General features: G+C 40.3%; 2 protein-coding genes across 2 annotated transcripts; both read right to left on the bottom strand.

The window, feature by feature from the left end:
* TAAR5 (trace amine associated receptor 5) lies at positions 1-1,050 on the bottom strand. The gene has a single exon (XM_030490283.1). It carries the CDS (start codon positions 1,048-1,050, stop codon positions 1-3), a length of 1,050 nt encoding a protein of 349 aa, XP_030346143.1.
* An 11,014-nt stretch (positions 1,051-12,064) lies between these two features.
* Positions 12,065-13,099, bottom strand: TAAR2 (trace amine associated receptor 2). Its single transcript, XM_030490015.1, has 2 exons — positions 13,004-13,099; positions 12,065-12,916 (listed from the first exon to the last, which is right to left on the bottom strand). Exons 1-2 carry the CDS (start codon positions 13,097-13,099, stop codon positions 12,065-12,067), a joined length of 948 nt encoding a protein of 315 aa, XP_030345875.1.
* Positions 13,100-19,156: the final 6,057 nt, after the last annotated feature.

Raw genomic sequence — 19,156 nt, 5'->3', positions numbered from 1 at the left:
TCATTCCTGGTGCAAGTCTACTGTAGTCATTCTGGAACAGAAGATCCCATGAGTTAAGAGTAGTTTCACAGCTTTCCTGAACCAGGGGTAGGAAAATACATAGATCAAGGGATTGCAGGCAGAATTGAAGTAAGCAAACCAGATTAGGATGTCAAACAAAACTGGGGGGGTAACGAAATCTAAAAGACTGTCTACCATAGTGTCAGTAGTAAAGGGAAACCAACACAGGAGGTAGACTCCTACAGCTACCATAAGAGTCTTTGCTGCCTTTCTCTCACTCTTAGATGCTCCTACGTGTAGCTGAGATCCAATACTCTTACTCATGTTGTTTATCAGCCTGGCTTGCTTGTTAGCCACAGTAAATATTTTTACATACAAAACTATCATTACGAGGCAAGGGAAGAAGAATACTGGGAAGTTCAACCACCCCCAGAGCTTGTTGAACAGCAGCTGGCAGCTACCGACACAGGGCACATCTTTCAAGAAATGTCCCAGTCCTTCTACAATCACTTTAGTGTAAAGGAGGATAGAGGTATAAGTCATAGGCACTGCCCACCCCACCCCAATGTAAATGAAGGCCACTTTGATGGTGAACTTGGTGGGGTAGAGCAAAGGTTCACAGATAGCACAGTACCGATCAATGGAAATGAAACACAGGTGAAATACGGAGGTCAAGCAAAAGCCTGTGTCCAGAAAGGTGTGCAGCCTACAGAAGTCATCTCCGAAATACCAGCAGCTCTCTACAGACCGGATGGTGCTGAAGGGCAGCACGGTCAGTCCCAGGAGGAGGTCAGCAAGGGCAAGGGAGAGGATCAGGAGGTTGGTGGGGGTGTGCAGAGCTTTGAAATGGGAAATGATGATGACAACAAGGAGGTTCCCCAGCACCGTGATCAGTGTGCCCAAGGCACAGGCCAGATAAATGGCCAGCTGGACCCCAAAGGGGTATAAGGTCCTGTAGCAGGAGCCATTCACCTCGTAGCACAAGATGACGAGCATCTCCTCAGCACTGGGACGCTGGGCTGTGTTCACGTCAGTCTGCCCACGTCCCATTGCCTCCCTCAGCTCTGCCACAAACCTTGAAAATGATTCACCTCCCAGTAGAGGTGCCAAATGACCAACCTGAAAAAAGGTATTAAAAAGGCAGGTTAGAAGGAGATATGTCTTTTAATCGAATACTTTTATTAAAGCCATCAGGGGGTTTCTGTATTTCAAGTGAAAAAGTGAGCCTGATTGATTTATCTGCTTTATATCTCTATTGAAATAAAGCAGCTCCAGATCAGTGTATTCAATTCTTGTGGCAACATTTTTGTATTACATATAAATTGTATACATATAAAATATATATATGTATATAAAATATATGTATCTTTCAGCCAATACCACGAGTAGTGCAGGAAATGCAGCAAATCCAGAGGTCTGTGAACAAGCAGTCAATAGAGAAAGTCTGCCTTAGAAAGAAAACCAGTGCTGAGTAACAGGCATTGCAAGCCAAAGCTCCTGAAGGGATTTGAAAGCTGATTCTAGTATAATGTACACTGGTTCTTTTGAATTTCCCTGGAAAAGAAGTTTCAATTTAGTTATGATTCTTTTTACTAAGTAGAAGCTGTGAAGTGATTATTCTAAACCAAGTAATATCTGATTGCAAAGGGAAACTCCTCAGGCCAAGTGGCTCATTTTATAGTGTTCTGGCTATGGGAATATATGTCGATATCCACTGTGCTAATGACACAAGGCAAACAGAAATATTGTTATATGCCCTAAAGATTGCCCCTGCTTTTAACTTATGAAATCGCTATTTAAGTTTTATGATTTTTAATTTGAACTGTAAGAAACATATGATATTAATGTATTACAATTGATTATTCCAGTATTTTTTTAATAAATCAGATAACTGAATGATATGATTTTTAACAGTAAGACAACTACAGTTAAACACACGATGTTTTTCTAGATGTACTATATGTATTTTTGTTCTTGAAATGATTGGTATAATAGCTGGAAATTATTCCCATTTCCCCCATCCTTCCCAGCAGCAACAAAACATAATAGCAAACCTTTCTCATAGTATTTCCATAAATTTTTGAATCAGGAATACTTACAGTAAAATTTCTCTTTTCATAGAATGGGAGCTGTACTGCAGTGGACACAAATGCTTTTCTATGTACATGCCTACTGCCTGAGTGGAAAGCATGAGATGTTATATAAACCAGATGGATCGAGAGTCCCTATAGGTGACTAATATGCTTTAGGGACACAGCAAGACTATTGTGTATTTGGCAAAAAATTGCCATTTTCTAAGGAGAAGTTTAAATGTACATGTGCTCAGCTGCTGTTGAAACTGTAAAGATTTATATCAGCATTTGCTGTGAATTTTCTTTCTTTGGGTGTTCCTGCAAGAAGATGCAGCTAATGCCAGCTCATCCTGGGGGGCATCAGTGATTCTCACCCCGTGGAGGAGTGCCTTGCCTGTTCCTGAGCCTTGGTCTCCCTAAAACCATGTCTTTCGCTCCAGAATGAGGTACATCAGGTACCTCTGGATTTTCCTTGCTTCCCCATAGCAGTCCCCATTTCTATTCTGCAGTATAAGCTGGCAGAAGAGGTGGATTCAGCAGCCTTCACTCCTGGATGATTTTATGACATTCCTTTGACACAATGGAATGGTCTATTCTAACATGGACATTACAGAGACATATATCACTCAGTAAAGTCCTAAATTTTTCACCTTAGGCAAGATATGGGGTTTTAAAACAAGCTTCCCACTTCTCAGTGAACGTTTTCCCAGTTCTCAGATCCTTCACTCTCGTCTCCTGCTCAGTCAGGGCAAGCTCATACCAGCTCCTCAAGGGACTCTGATGGTACATCTCTCAGGGCTTGTCCACTTCTTCCCTGCTTTGCAATTAGTTTTCTTACAAGGTCTCCAATATGACAGTCATCCTTCATCTTCCCTACTTCAAGTTTCTTAGGTTAAGAAGTTGCCTGCTGCCCAGCTACCCTCACATCTCTCTTGATGCTTTTCAGGCACTCTGTGCCAAAGGCTGATGATGCCCAGCAGAGACACTGCTAGAATAAGGCTAAGGCAATTGTTTATCATTCTGTTTTATATCAAGACACGCACAGGAGCTACTATTATAGGAGTTTAAAAACTCCTACAAGAACAAGATTTTTTTTTTTTTCAGTTTTGCTTCAACAATAATTTAAGGCAACATTTCCACACAATTAAAAATCTCAGTACAAAAAGATATCACTTGGGCATAGTTCTGTGAAACACTGTGCTTAGCTAGAGACTTGCTATAAAACTTCAGAGGGCTTTTTTTTTTTTTACCTTTTCCCATTTTCATGTTTTAATAAGTGATCCTTTATATTAAGATTGTCAGAGGCTTTTAGATAGCTCTTGATATTAACAATAGAGTTTTTGTTCTTGGTGCTCTGACATTTTCATTAGTTTTAATTCTTCCTGTATTTTGTATGCAATAAAGTATAATTCTCATACAAGTACTTCATCATTGAAATTCCAAGTAAAATCATGTCTTGTCAAAATACTTAACCTGTCTGGCTAGATAGCTGTCATGATGCTTCTGAAGTGATTATCACCACCCCTAAAAGGAACAACATGAAACAAAACAATCTCAGCTTGCCCTTTCTGTACACATTACTTGTTGGAATCGCTTTGTACTTTTTCCTCTGCCTTCTCATCTGGTCATGGGAAAAGAGATCAGTTCACGACAAAGAGAAGGCTCAAATAGTGACAATGTAGGTCTTTATACTTTGGAACAAGAAAAGCTTTTCAAAGTGTACCAATTTCAAATATAAGGATGCTATCATAAAATAAAAAATGCCAGTGATACTCAAGATGTCCCTTCTATTTACCCTTCATTCTTCAGACAAAGTTGCTGGATAGTTTCAAACTGAACTTCTGTCGAATCTACTATGCAGCCTAGTAAGCCTCAGGAAAACACACAAAAAAGTAGAAGGAGAAGTGTGCTATCTGATATGGTTTGATCTGCAGTGAAGACATGCATAGCCACTATCTTTTTATATCGAAGCTGCTGCTGGAAATAACCTCTAAGATTTAAATTTGTCTAAGTAACCTTTGAGTCTGACTTCCTTAATATAGAACAAGACACTTTCAAAGGATTATGGACTTTCTAAGAGAGCCATTAGTGCCGCTTTGCTGTGAAACTTTTCCTCACAGCTTCCAAAAGAGTTAGTCTGGGATCTCTGAATAGAATATAGTAGTATGAGAAGGCTATAGGCTTACTAAATTGACCTACATTGAGCTAGAAAACCTAAACCTTCAGTCTTGCATCATGTCTATTACAGTCATATATCGCCTATAGGGCAGCCTTTTGCTCTCCCTGCTAGTAGTGAGCGGTCATTATCTCTGGAGAAGTTGGCATTCTATATGAGTGTTTTATCATTACTGCAGAGTAGCAGAAGTGTTTGTAGAGTAAATACTCATTCAGCCCAGCTTAAAATTCTGCAAGGTGTAGTGCACACAACCTCTGTGCAGACAGGGGGTCTCCCATAGGGTGCAGTACATGTATTTTCTTCATATTTCTTATGCAAATAGCAGCATTTGCCCCAGTTTTGGAACTACGGAAAATTCTTGTCCACAGCACTCATAAGAAATTGTTCTACCTGCTGAATTCAGTTGTTATGTGCTTTTATATTTTCCTGCTCTTTCTCACACTGGTCTGTGTTCTGTCCATTGAAGTGCTCATATAGGACACACCTATTTGAGCAGTTTTAGAAGCAGTACCTCTATACGTTAACTCTGGCAGCTTAAACCATGTTAAAAGTGGAAGTGAAGATGGAGAGAGAACTCCTCACTGGTCTTGTCAATATCGGCAGCATATTGGTCCAAATTAGTCGACTTGAGGATTAAAACTGAGGAGACTGTGGATTAAAAAAGGAGTTAAAAAAAGGATATTTTATTTCAGGAAGTTAATAAAAAGAATTACTAAATTCAAATATTTTATCTGTTATCTTTGAAATTAACAACTCGTATATTTGTTTCAGTCTAGAATTTTTTTAACCAAAAATAAAATGGTTTTCTTTTGGTTTATCAATGTTGTTATCTATTTATTGTCTCTTTTTTTTCATTTATGTGAATTTTGAAATTATTAGTATCATAATAAAGTGAAAAATACCAAGTTCACTACCTTCAAAACATTCCCTCTCATAATATTTTTCTGTCCAAACTTTTTTTCTGAATGTGATCCCAAAGTGCATTTCTTAGTGAAGTTGGTGTTTAGTGATGCAGCAGAGAAACTGTGAAAGGTATGACAGAAAAAGTCAAAATACACACAGAAAAAAGTTGAATATGACAAGGTCTGGTTCAAGAGTTCTCTGAAGAAGAATTCATTAGTAGTAGGTATTGAAGGTAATCCCAAGGCTGCAAAAGAGGTCTGCAGGTACAACCAATTTAGCCCTTCCCCAGAGCTCCCAATTCTCTTTGCTGTTGTTTGCAGTGAGCAAAACACATCTCAACTGGGAGTAATCTAATCAAAACAAGCCATATGTCAATAGGGCTTGTTAATTCACATTTCAAAAGAAAAATTAGAAGCTTAAGATATTTTAAGCTGGTAAAAAAGCAGGGGAGAGGGAGAAGAGTTGCACTGCACAGCACTGGCAGAACAAAATGAGCTAAGAGTTAACACTGAAATACAAGTCACCAAGTAGCCCAGCCTGTGAAAAGCACCAAATGGCCTTCGACCATCTGAATGTGGTCCATGCAAAGCTGCCTTTTTACACCGGGCAACTTTTTAGTGTCACGAAGTGGGCAGCAGTGGCTGAATTCTCCAGGGCAAGGAGCAGGAGAGCACATGGCAGGTGTTTGTTTAAATATCCTTTTGCATATTAAAATTCAAAGCTGCTTTGAGCACTGTTTTTCTCCACCTCACATTTTGGTGTAAATGTGTAATTAAAACACAAGTGAAAGCACTTCTCCTTTCTTACCTGAAAAAAAGATTTCTTGGAGTTTATATAGCTAAAAAGACTCATGGGTGCCTCTTGAGGAACTGCACATCCTTTTCTGTGTCGGTTTTCTCTGCAATGCTTAATCGATGCTTTGTTGCTGCTGACACACAACTGATCCAGCAGAAAGACAATTTGAATAGGTTACCTACATGGAAGAATAAGTAAAATATTTTAATATATTAGTTACAGCTGTATATGCCTTTTTGTCAGGAGTTTCTTAGAACAGTTGCTTTTATTATTTAATTATCACTAAAGCTGATTAAAATGTGGGGTTTTTTGTAAAAATAAATTATAACTGAAAATTTGATGCTGACTAGTGAGCATTAATTTACCTGAACTTATCTGACTTCTTTGGCATATTTTCATTTTGAATGGAAAAATAATGTCTGTAAACTAAAACCTTTAATTTAGGTCTTGAAGAATTTATTTTGGAAATGCTACTGCAGTGTCTCCAGAGAACTACATTTGGATGTTTTATGTTATTGTTTACTTCACCCCCAGAGCATGTCTGCCTTCAGAACCATAGTTGACTTCATGCTAAATATTTGTTAAATGCTCTGCAGTATTAACGTATAAACTAGAAATCACCACAGAGATTGCAAAAATAAATCAACCTGTTTCTCGAAAAGTTTTCAGCTGGTGTTTTTGCAACCCAAGGATTTGACCTTTTTTTTCATTTTTTCACCCGTCTTAATAAAAGATGTCAACCTTCTCCAGAAACCAGCTGTTTCCTGGGCTGCAGCAAAAGAAGCATGGCCAGCAGGTGAAAGGAGGTGATCCTGCCCCTCTGCTCTGCTCTCATGAGACCCCACTCGTAGTACTGTGTACAGTTCTGGTGTCCTCAACGTAAAAAGGACATGGAGCTGTTGGAGCAAGTCCGGAGGAGGGCCACGAGGATGATCAGGGGGCTGGAGCACATCCCGTGTGAAGACAGGCTGAGAGAGTTGGGGCTGTTCAGCCTGTAGAAGAGAAGGCTGCATGGAGACCTCATAGCAGCCTGCCAGTATCTGAAGGGGGCCTACAAGGATGCCAGAGAGGGACTCTTCATCAGGGACTGTAGCGACAGGACGAGGGGGAATGTGTTTAAACTTAAACAGGGGAAATTTAGGTTAGATATAAGGAAGAAGTTTACTGTGAGGGTGGTGAGGCACTGGAACAGGTTGCCCAAAGAAGTGGTAAATGCTCCATCCCTGGCAGTGTTCAAGGCCAGGCTGGACAGAGCCTTGGGCAACATGGTCTAGTGTGAGGCCGGCAGGGGGTTTGGAACTAGATGATCTTAAGGTCCTTTCCAACTCTAACCATTCAATGATTCTATGATTCTGTGGTTCTCTTTAAAGCTGCTTTTGCCTGTAGACTCCACAAGGGGGTAGGAAATCCTTTCTCACAGGTTATGCTGTGACAGAGAAGATCAGGAAAAAAAAAAAAAGTGAGTTTAACTATTCTGACCACAAGCAGGCACTACAGATAAACCTGCGAGTTGCTGAGCTGCAAACCATTTAAAAATAAAAATATAGCACTTGTTTGAATAAAGATCACTGGCTTTGAAGACAGCTCTGAGTATTGAAGTTAGAAGCATTGCAAGAGGGAAACTGAAGGTGGATTACCTGGCTGGGATGCTTTTAAGCAGGTCTTGCTGTCCTGCATATTCAAAGTGGGGTGAACCAGAGAGGAAACGGACCATGGGGGCCTTCTCAGACTGAAGTGCCCATCTAGATGTGGGTGCTTGAAATCCCTCCTGAATCCAGGATTGGAAATATATTCTTCAAGGGCAAGATTAGCTTTTGCTGGAATCATTCACAGTAAAAAAGATACAAGAAGTCCTAACACTTCTGACTGCTGCCCTGAGGAGAAGAACACAGTCTAGGTTTGATACAGACCAGAATTCATGCTAAAACAGTTCCCTGTGCAGGGTGGAAAATAGATTAAATGGTGAGCATGTGTTTCAGAAAAACAAAATAGACCAAACCAAACAATTTGCCATGATATTTAAGAAAAGGAATAAACAAAAAGATGTACAGTGCTTGTGTCCAAACATAAATGGTGCACTCCATTGAATTGAATGTAACAAATGTTATAGTAAAAACCACAGACACTCAACTCAGGTTCTCTTGTGTACCAGCAGAAAAAAATCCATGTTAGTCTGATGCCCCAGGTTTTGTGCGAAGCAGTGCTTTGTTTAGCACCAAGTTTAGCACCAGCATGAAGTTTAACAGGAGGTGAAAAGCATGGCATGCCACAGAGTTGTTCAGGAACCAAATCCCACTGTCTGGCAGATCTGCCAGTCACCTTGGCCAGAAGAACTACCAAAGAAGATCTAGCTGTGAGCTGCAAGTTGGGTAGCAAGATTAAGTAGATACTCCTTTAACATCCAAGGGCATGCATTGGACACACACAAGGACACGACACACTGTAGCCTCACAGATAGCTCAAAAGTGTTCCTTGGAGGTTTCTGGGAGAAATGTGGTCTTTGTAGATGTAATGTATTGGGCTGAATCTGAATGATATATGCTATATGTTAATGAAGTAATTCAATCCTTACTTAAAATTTCTCTGATTGCATCATATGTCAGCAGCTAGACATGTAATATGTAGCAGAATTTTCAGAAATTCCTAAATGTGAACTTAATTAGACACCTAACATTAACTTAACATAGAATCATAGAATCATAGAATCATAGAATCATAGAATCATAGAATCGTAGAATCAGCCAGGTTGAAAAAGACCTTTAAGATCATCAAGTCCAGCCATTATCCCAGGACTTGCCAAGCCCAGCACTAAACCATGTCGCTAAGAGCAAACTGATCTCCCCTTGAGATCTCCCCCTCATGGCTGCCCCTCATGATCTCCACTTGCAGCCACCCTTTATCTGTCTCCCATACTGACCCACACTGTAAAGCTGCCACCCCTACCCCCCTGCCAACCCTCGCAACCCACGGCTGCCCCAGCTCGCCTCTCATGACTGCTCCTCACCCCTCATGGCCACCCCTCACATCCCATGGTCACCCCTTCTTTCCCCTCGCGATCTGCACTCATGGCTGGCCCCTCTTTCCCCTCATGATCTCCCCTCATGGGCACTCTTCCTCTCTCCTCATGATCTCCCCTCATGGCTGCCCCTTCTTTCCCCTCTTGATCTCCCCTCATGGCCGCCCTTCCTCTCTCCTCATGATCTCCCCTCATGGCTGCCCTTCCTCTCTCCTCATGATCTCCCCTCATGGCTGCCCCTTCTTTCCCCTCACGATCTCCCCTCATGGCCGTCCTTCCTCTCCCCTCACCATCTCCCCTCATGGCAGCCCCTCCTCTCCCTTCACGATCTCCTCTCATGGCCACACCTTTTTTCCCCTCACGATCTTCCCTCATGGCTTCCCCTCCTTTCCCCTCACAATCTCCCCTCACAATGGCCTCTCATATCTCATGGCTGCCCCTTTTCTCCCCTGATGATCTCCCCTCATGGCTGCCCCTCCTTTCCCCTCATGATCTCTCCTCATGGTTGGCCCTTTTTTCCCCTCCTGATCTCCACTCATGGCCGCCCTCCTCTCCCCTCACAATCTTCCCTCATGGCTTCCCCTCCTTTCCCCTCACAATCTCCGCTCACAATGGCCTCTCATATCTCATGGCTGCCCCTTTTCTCCCCTGATGATCTCCCCTCATGGCTGCCCCTCCTTTCCCCTCATGACCTCCCCTCATGGTTGGCCCTTTTTTCCCCTCACGATCTCCCCTCATGACTGCCCTCCTTTCCCCTCATGATCTCCCCTCAGGGCCACCCCTCCTTTCTCCTCACGATCTTCCCTCACAACGTTCCCTCGTTCCTCATGGCCGCCCCTCCTCTCCCCTCCTAATCTCCCTTTATGGCAGCCCCTCCTTTCCCCTCATGATCTCCCCTCATGGCCGCCCCTCATCTCCCCTCACGATGTCTCCTCATGGCAGCCACCCCTCTTCCCTCACGATCTCCATTCATGGATGCCCTCCTCTCCCTTTACGATCTCCCCTCATGGCTGCCCCTTTTTTCCCCTCATGATCTCCACTCATGGCCACCCCTCCTCTCCCCTCCCCTCACAATCATCTCCCCTTATGGCAGCCCCTCCTTTCCCCTCACAATCTCCCCTCATGGCCGCCCCTCCTTTCCCCTCACTATCTCCCCTCATGGCCAGCCCTTCTTTTGCCTCACAATCTTCCCTCATGACCTCCTTTTCTCTCCCCTCACAATCTCCCCTCACCCTGGCCCTTCACCCCTCATGGTTACCCCTCTTCTGCCCTCACGATCTCCTCTCATGGCCACACCTTTTTTCCCCTCATGATCTCCCCTCATGGCTGCCCCTCCTCTCCCCTCACCGATCTTCAAACATTATTTTAAGATATTACTGTGTGACTAACAGAAAGGATTAAAACTCACTCTGCAGAATACTTGAGTACAGTCGTAAATACTGCTGGCAGCCAACATTGTGAAGACACTTAAAAAGGATCTGTAGTTGCCTCCAAGCCTAGTGTTATATCTATTTTTTTGTGGCCCATCATCTGACTCTCAGTTTCACAGACATTTAGCATTTGTTAGCTTTAAACGAAAACCCCTCATGGGCCAGCTTTTAACACAAAGGCAGATCTGATGGCATGCAGCTTTCTCTGAAGAAGCCACATTGAGCTGCATGCAGACATGACCCGGCACAGCTGGCTGCATCCCCCACCACCTGGCATGGACCTCCCCACTCCCTGCCAGCACCAGCACACTGTGGGCTCTCTGTATTGCCCCCAGACATGGTGTATTTCACGTGGTTCAGTGTTTATTGCATCCAGCCCTGCTCTGTTCCCTGCTCTGGCTATTCAGCTAGTGGCAACTGTGCACAGAGAGAGTATTTGCATTGAGTTAAAGACCTTGGGTTTATGTTTCTTCTTACAAAAGGTGGGAGCCTTACACACCACCCCGAATAAGCCTGTGACCTGCCAGCTCCTTGCTGTCTCAAGCGTTTCAGGGTTGGGGTCAAAACTGGGATTCTCCAGATCCAAAGTAGAATGAATGTCTTCATGTTATTACATATGCAGTAAAAAGTTTTCAGCAAAGGAAATGACCAGCTGTCACTGGCATGGCGTACTAATATTAGATGTGATAAGCCAAGAAGTGAATAAATATGTGAGTGGCTTTTTGATAGTCACACTTTGGTAAGGGCATACACTGTATGCATGCTGCAAAAGGGAAGTCAGAGGTACAATTCACAATCAAAAGACTGCAGCAGCTGCATTCAGTAACGACAACTCAGCCAACCTTATTTTAAGCATGTTAACTGATGTGAACTCTGGCAGCGATTCTTACTGAGTTCAGAGGGAGATCAGCATGGCAAGGACCTCAATTAGAGGCTCCAATTCAGTATGAAAGTGTGGTGGGCTGAATATAGGGTGGGCTGTCAGCAAGCATATTTTATAACATCTGGAGCCTGACGTCTAAACAGAGAAAGGACAAGCACACCTGAGTGTGAGCAGTACTCGTTCCCAAGTATTCCTCCCCAGGTACAAAGTGCACAGAGGATAGGAGCTGAAAACCCAGTTCTGTTGTTTTCAGGGGAAAAGATCAACTTCAAGCCAAAATTACGCTCAAATTCTATTTGCTTGGGAATAACAATAGACTCTATACATCTGCTAATGTCCCAGTTACAAAAGGGTAACAAAGACTCTCGCCATATGAGCCTACGATGTACTCAGTTTAGGAAATTATTGATGGTGAACCTCAGGAAAGATTAGCTGCATACATACAAGGTGAGGTGAAATACCCAGACTATGGACTGCATGTAGGTACTTTCTGAAGTTAAAAAACTGAATGTATTAAAATATTCTAGAAGGACTTAAACTTCTAAAACAGTATCAAGAGGTTAAAAGGGAACACAAGTGGTAAACAAATATATCAAATGAGTCTGATTTTATTAAAGAAACACTTGATGAGATTTAACAGGACTGACTTAAAATTCATATTGTGCATTTCAGACATTTACTAATATGAATAATTCATATTATTGAATATTGAATATATGCTATATATATAATGAACATTCAGTAATCTACTGTCTTCATTTCTAGAGCTGCTGTCTGTAGCAGAATCTATTACTGTGACTGATCTTCAGATAGAAGTTTTATTGTACGAAAATATGGGTTAAATATCTTGCCTTTTAAGATATATTTAAATGTTTTCCGAAACCATGGATAAAAAAAGCCATATATCAATGGATTGCAGAAAGAATTTAAATACCCAAGCCAGTTTAGAGTATCAAACAAAGGTAAAGGAGTAGAGAAATTTAAAAATGGATCAATTAAGATTGTGAAAAAACAGGGAAACCAGCATATTAAGAAACCTAGCATAACTATACTCAAAGTCTTGGCAGCTTTCCTATCTTTATTCCTAGAAAGATAATTTTTCTTATCTTTTGTGTGCCTTTGTGCCTGGCTGAACTCACATGTGTGCCTTTGGGATACTGTAAAAATTTTAACATAAATCCCTATCATTATACAAGCAGGAGCAAATAAACCAACTGTGAATAAAATAGTCCCCCATAGTTTATTGAACATAATAGGGCACGAGCTCGAGCATTTAACCAGCATTTCATAGCCCTCAATTCCAGAAGCATAAGCTTCTGAGAAAACCACACCAAAAGCAAAAGCAGCAGGCACTGACCAACACATTACTAGCACTTGTTTTATGGTGCTGACAGTCATGGTGCTGGTATAATGCAGGGGGTGACAGATTGCATAAAACCGATCCACAGCAATGGAGCAAAGATGGAAAATGGAAACTAAGCAGAGCATCAGGTCGAAACTGTAATGAATTTTGCAGAACATCATCCCAAAATACCAGCAGTTCTCCACAGACCTCACCATGCTGTAGGGCATAATGGCAAAGCCCAGCAGGAAATCAGTGACAGCCATGGATAGGATGAGGAAATTGGTCGGAGAATGGAGCTGCTTGAAATATGAGATAGAAACGATTATGGCCAGATTCCCTAAGACGGTGAGAATGAAGGCTGCTGTTATGAATAGATACATTACCCCTCGTACGCCTGGTGACCTAAAGTTCTCAGGACAGGATCTATTTCCAAACTCAGAGCAATCAGTCAAATCCCTTGAGTTATTTGAAGAAAGCATAATCAATCCTTTATTAGACTTCTCTATTGGAGATGCTGTTCCATAGGCGGATTTATTTTCACAAGTTTCCATAAAATTCCAAATCCTAACATAAGAATACAAAATAAAGTAAGTCAAGAGCATGAAATCAATTGCTAAGTGAAATGCAGTAATTCAAAGGCAAACTTTTTCTTGGCTTAAACAAGGACCAACTGCAACCAATTATTTTTCTGAAATGGTACATAAAATCTGATAACTGAAAACTATTATAAAATTCGTTGCAAATAATATTTAAAACAAAGCAGCTGAAAGTAAACTTAATTACATCTTAGATTAAATTGAATTATAACATCCATTTTATATTGTGCATTCTATTGTATCTGGAACATTTTGTGAAATTGTATTTTATATACATCATAACATTAGTAATTTTAAAACATTGGAAGAAAAAGATGCATAGACAAGAAACACTTCAAGTCGCTTCAGTCTGTAAATACTATATAGGAATTATTTGTCTCTTAAATCTTAGAATATTGATCTTTTTTATATAGGAGAAATGTTATACAGGCTGACATACCTCAGCTTTCTTGGAGATTTCAGTTAATGAGCTATTCACCTAAAATGCTCTTCTTAGGAGTCACAAATCAGCTGACAAAACCCTCTTTCCCAAATTTTCTATGATGTTAATCTCACCTGCTATGGATTATGAAGTACTAGCAATGAACTCATCTAATGGAAATTGGTTGTAAAATTGTAAAAAAAAAATGCTATTTTCTTTCCCTATATATACACTTGTTTTCTATCATTACAATTCTACTAACTAGAAGGGAATGGCAATAGGCTGAGTTTTGTCTTCTGTAATAGACTGTGGTCCAGCTGGAGTGGTTATAAATGAATACACTAGTGAGTATTTTCAAGGGGCAAAATATTCCCTTCATTTATCTGGAGAGAACCAGACCCATTTCTTCCACCTCTTTTCCTGATAACTTGTTTTGGACTAAGAGCAAATTTAGAAACAGAAGCAGAAAGAGATACTCTCCTCCACAGCAATTTAACCTACTTAAAAGGAACTAGGGAAGCAGCTTGGTCCACCGACTTTTTCCAATAGGTATCACCTAGAATTAAGAAAATACAGAAACAGACATCGAAAGATTAAAAAGAGTGCTTGTCAGTCAGTTTTATAGGCTAATCCTATCTGCATCTTTTAATAATACCATCAATAAACTCTTTAAGTAGATGTTTTCCTGTTTTGTTATTTTCCTGCAAAACTACAATGTCAGTAAAAGCCAGACCCTCTCTGTAACTTGGCTTAGATGAACAAAAGGTTGGAATTTATTTTCCTTTTATAACATTACATTTAATTCCCAGGAGATTTTGAGTTAAAAATATGTATATAATTCAGGGGTTTACATCAACAGGAGACAAAGACAAGTGTCCGATTCCCAAGACCATTATTTTTGTCTGCTCTGTCAATTCATTTACCCCCATGTATAGAGGACCTATACTGATGACTTAAGGTAGATACAAGTTATATCAAAATGAATCTTTTAAAGGAGAAGCTGAAGGTGAAGGAAAGATGTTCTGGGTTTTATTTATCTTAATAGCCATTACATTCTTCCACATTTTTTTAGAATTACAATTTCTAATGAAACTTAGAAATGAAATATTTACGAACATTGAAGATTACCGTCTTGAAATGTAACAGGCTGCAATGGCACTTTCTCTCATGCTGACTGCATCTGTAGCTTTCACATAACATACAGAAAGTCTTCCCCATACATTACAGAAACAGATAAAATGAAAAGTTAATTCAGGTCAGTCTATAATCTGTTATTGGACAAGCTACTATTTATAAAGAAATAAAAAGTAAGACAGGTAGTATTTATTTTGTTGCAAGAAAAGACAAAATTAATTCATAGTTAATGTGAATAAGTGGAGTCCTCTGAGGTTAGAAGTGGATGTTCAGACTTAATGCTGAGGCTTATGCAGGTGGATTGAAGATGCATTACGAATCCAAAGGTTCAGCGCAGACTGGATTTTTATCTGTGATATAAAGTGTATAATGAGAACAGGGCAGAAAATAAATATGTTTTTTAAAATTAATTAAGGGAAAAGTAAGAACATTTAAAGGAGTCTACCTTTATGATAGCTGCTTTAAAGACAAAAAAGGAAAATTCCTCTTGGAAATAAAATGCAAATCTCTGGGATTATCTACAACAGCATCATTTACAGACTTCCAAAATAGTAGTGTGTACAGCTGAACTATTTTATCTTTAAGATCTGTCAGTATTTTTGAGACAGGCATGTCTAGTAACTTTATTTTTAGGTAATCAAGTGGGAGATATGCAAGTTTCACACAAATGATCCTTTATTAAAAGAAGTAACTAAAACATAAATCTGTGCAGAAAAATAAGAATAAAAAAATTAATCTGTGGAAAGAGGCTACAGTTGAAAAAGCATTACCTTCAGAAAGCAGTGTTCCATGTGCCTCACCACGGATCCTCTTCTCAGGATGGGATAGAAGACAATGATGGGGGAACAATTTGGCACCTCACCTTTCAGAAATGAAACGTCTAGAACCTGCTAAGAAAGGTACAGGAGCTGAAACCTTTTTAAAAGAAACTATTTAACTGGGTTAAAGCAAGACTACAGAAAGGATCTTAGAAATTGTCCTTGAGAATTAGTCATATGAGTCGTTGGTGTACTGAAAAGGCAGCGTGAAGGGAAAATTGTTGTAGCCATCATTTTCTCTGGTTAAGCTGTTGAGTTTTATTACAGCCTATGAGTTTCCTTCATGTTGTACCTCATAATTTACATGCTGTTCTTAATCATTGATTGGTGAGAACTCTTTGGTTAATTACTAACTGCTCTTACTCCTCTGGGCTGGCTTCAGTAAAGCAGAAATCACAGCAACAGAGAGCAAAACGTAAGCTCGAATTTTCTCAATAAATGTTTTCTTCTCATGGTGACTGAGAAAGTACAAAGGGTTTAGGATGCACTCTGTTTTCAGTGATCTCTCTTTAACTGACAGATATTTTCTAGTCAGTATGTGTTGAGTACTCAGTGTTTACAAGATCGACTTTTCCTATACCTATGGGAAATAAGAAGTTGAGACATCTAGGAGTGGGTTGTAGAGCTCCCACTGCCTACGTTACCTATGGATATGGTCTCTTAGGAAATGATTTGTTTTACAAAGGCTATTGCACAGTCATGACACAGAAATATTTTCAATTACCTGTGCAGTTGGTTGGACTTAAAGTGGCAGGATGAAGGTGAATAGATAGTATTAAAACCCCTACAAAGTAGGAAATTAAATTTAGTTGGAAAAATCTGGTTATGCAAGACTATGTAACATTATGCAAGACTCAGCAAATATTATGGGAATTAAATTTCATAAAATCACAGAATCACAGAATGGTTGAGGTTGGAAGGGTGCACTCTGCCCCGTCATACAGATCATTAATGAAGATGTTGAACAGGATTGGACCCAGTATTAACCCCTAGGGTACACCACTGGCTGCGGGCTTCCAACTAGTCTTTGTGCCAATGATCACCACCCTCTGGGCCTGTCTGTTCAGCCAGTTTTCAGTCCACTTCACTGTCTGCTCATCCAGCCTATGCTTCATTACCCTTTTAATGAAGATCTTATGGGGGACAGTGAAGTTTAGGTAGACAATATGCACTGCTCTTTTCTCATTTACCAGGCCAGTCATTTCATCATAGGAGTTTATAAAATTAGGCTATGTTTAATGGAAACAGACTAGTAAAAAGGTGCTTACATATGCTATAGGCATAGTCTTTTTCTGAATTATGTCTTTAGATGCAATGGTGTGGAAGTAGTGTTGTAGATAACTAAGATGATCAGAAAAACAGAAGCAGAAGACTTGTAGAACACTAAGTATCTTATGTTTGACTGTATCTAGTATTTTCTTCCTTGTTGAATGGGTATCAATGCATTGCAGAGGACAGAGAGGGCACAGTGTGCACAACCTACATAAGTTAATGATTAAAGGAAAGCCATATACTTTGCAATATTTACACACTTTGAGAGCCCATTTTTTCTGTTTGAACGCTGCACTGATGTATTTTTTTTTAACCTAGCAGTTTAAAATACCCCATTTTAGAGCAAGGGTTTCCTTGTGAGGCTTCTAGAAGGGTCCTACTTGGACAGTTGGTGCTCCTTCTCTTCCCCCTGCTGCTGCAGCTGAGACCACAAGAGACACTCAGCTGCAGAGAGGACCACTGTGCATAGCAGGTGGCAACCCACAGGCTGCAGCACTATGTTACAACCACCAAAACACGAGCTACAGGCACTGAGGCAGAGGGACAGGTGCCAGTCCATGACTCTGAAGTTTACTGTCAGTTTTGTGCAAAGCATGAGAGGAAGGTGACATTGCAAATTGTGCTCACTGGTGGCAAAATGAACAGACATAGGTTTACTGGTGAAACAGAGCCTTTCATCATGCTGGAATAATTGCTTTACACAAGTTTTCAGGGAAGTTAAAACATATGAAATCACCCACTGGAGACTCATTTGTTTTGCAAAAGGTAGCCATCTGGGAAGTGTTTAATAAGGTCACTAATTAAATGTGTTGATAAGGAATTTAACAATACCCTTTGCACTTCATTTACATGATGACAGTTTGAGATTGCAGTAAGGTACATTCTGCTTCACCAGACCTAACTCAGAATCTGATCGGACAACAGCATGAAGCATGTTTTCTTCTGCTCTCCTAATTTATCAAAGTGTTGGGTTCAAATAGAGTCCCTGCAGCCTCATTAACATATCTCAGTTGTGCTTCCCCCTCACAGCGAAAAATAGCTTTGCCCTGCCTGTGATTAGAGCTAATGAGAGAAAGTAACCTGGGACTTCATTAAAGTTGCTCTGCTAGAGAAGGCACTCTCTAAACAGAAGGCAAGGATGCTCTTTGGGAAAGTGCCATTTGTAGGTAATAGGACACCAGAGGAAAAAGTTCGTTCTGAAACTTTCTGAGTTGTGCCGTGCATGTGGGTTATTAAGATCAAGGAAAAATGTCTTCTGTGTGTGTATGAAGGTCACCAGCAGTCTGCGTGTGGAAGCCTGTTGTTACTTCTGTAGAGAATAAATGTTGGTGGCGTCTTGTCTAGAATAGCTTGTGGGACAGTTGTTGGTCTATATACCAAAAATTTCTTCTTTTACTATTTTCATTTACACTACATTGAAAAAACCCACCTTTTCTACCCTTTTGCTGCCAAGATATAATGGAAGAGCCTGACTAATCTGAAGCATTACCTTCTGTCTAAGCAAATATCTTTTCTGTTGGGCTCTAGCTTATTTCAGTGCTAGTAGTTTAGTATTGTTATGTGTATTTATTATGTTAATACTGGTTTTAGCTAAGGCACAAACATGGAGAGAAACATTTTCTGAACATCGGTTGAGACTGCATCCGAGGAAACAAATATTGCTGTCCTCTTGTGTATACAATAGCATGTCCCTTTTGCAAGTCTGTCCTCTTACAAAAGCTTTTAATGAAAGTTATTTCAGCACTTGGCAAGCAATATTCATTGTTGAAAGATCTGGTTTTCCTTTAATTAACAGAAAAATAGTATTATTGTGAAAAATAAAGGACATTAGCATAGTAATAGTAATATTATCATTATGGTGTAAAATGGTTGTTTAAGTCAGAAAAATACTGACATGGCAATTCAACCAGTACTAATGCAACCTATTTGCTTCAGGTCTTTTCTGCCTTTGCTTATTCTGGACAGAACACAACGGCATAATTAATTTTTTGCTATATTGAAACAAATGTTATTACAATCACACCATGCCATTAGAAGCTAAATGGAACCTGAATGTAGACAATCAACTGTATCTTGCAAAACCCTGACAGCTACCTCTTAATAGCCTGTGATATACAGAGGGATTTTCAAGTAGTGCCAGGCAGTGGAACCTGAGTGCAAGGGACAAGGTCCATCCAGAGGCACTGTCAGGAGTACAGGACACATGGAATCCAAGCATATTTACTTACTGTTTGGGGTACCTTTTGCTTCCCCTTTTTTCTGTGCACTAATGTTTAACACCATCTCTGCTCCTTT

This window comes from Strigops habroptila, chromosome 6 (assembly GCF_004027225.2).
Source record: "Strigops habroptila isolate Jane chromosome 6, bStrHab1.2.pri, whole genome shotgun sequence".
NCBI classification, from domain to species: Eukaryota; Metazoa; Chordata; class Aves; order Psittaciformes; family Psittacidae; genus Strigops; species Strigops habroptila.
The sequence above is the reverse complement of the archived record's forward strand: the minus strand, read 5'-3'. Positions and strand labels throughout refer to the sequence as shown.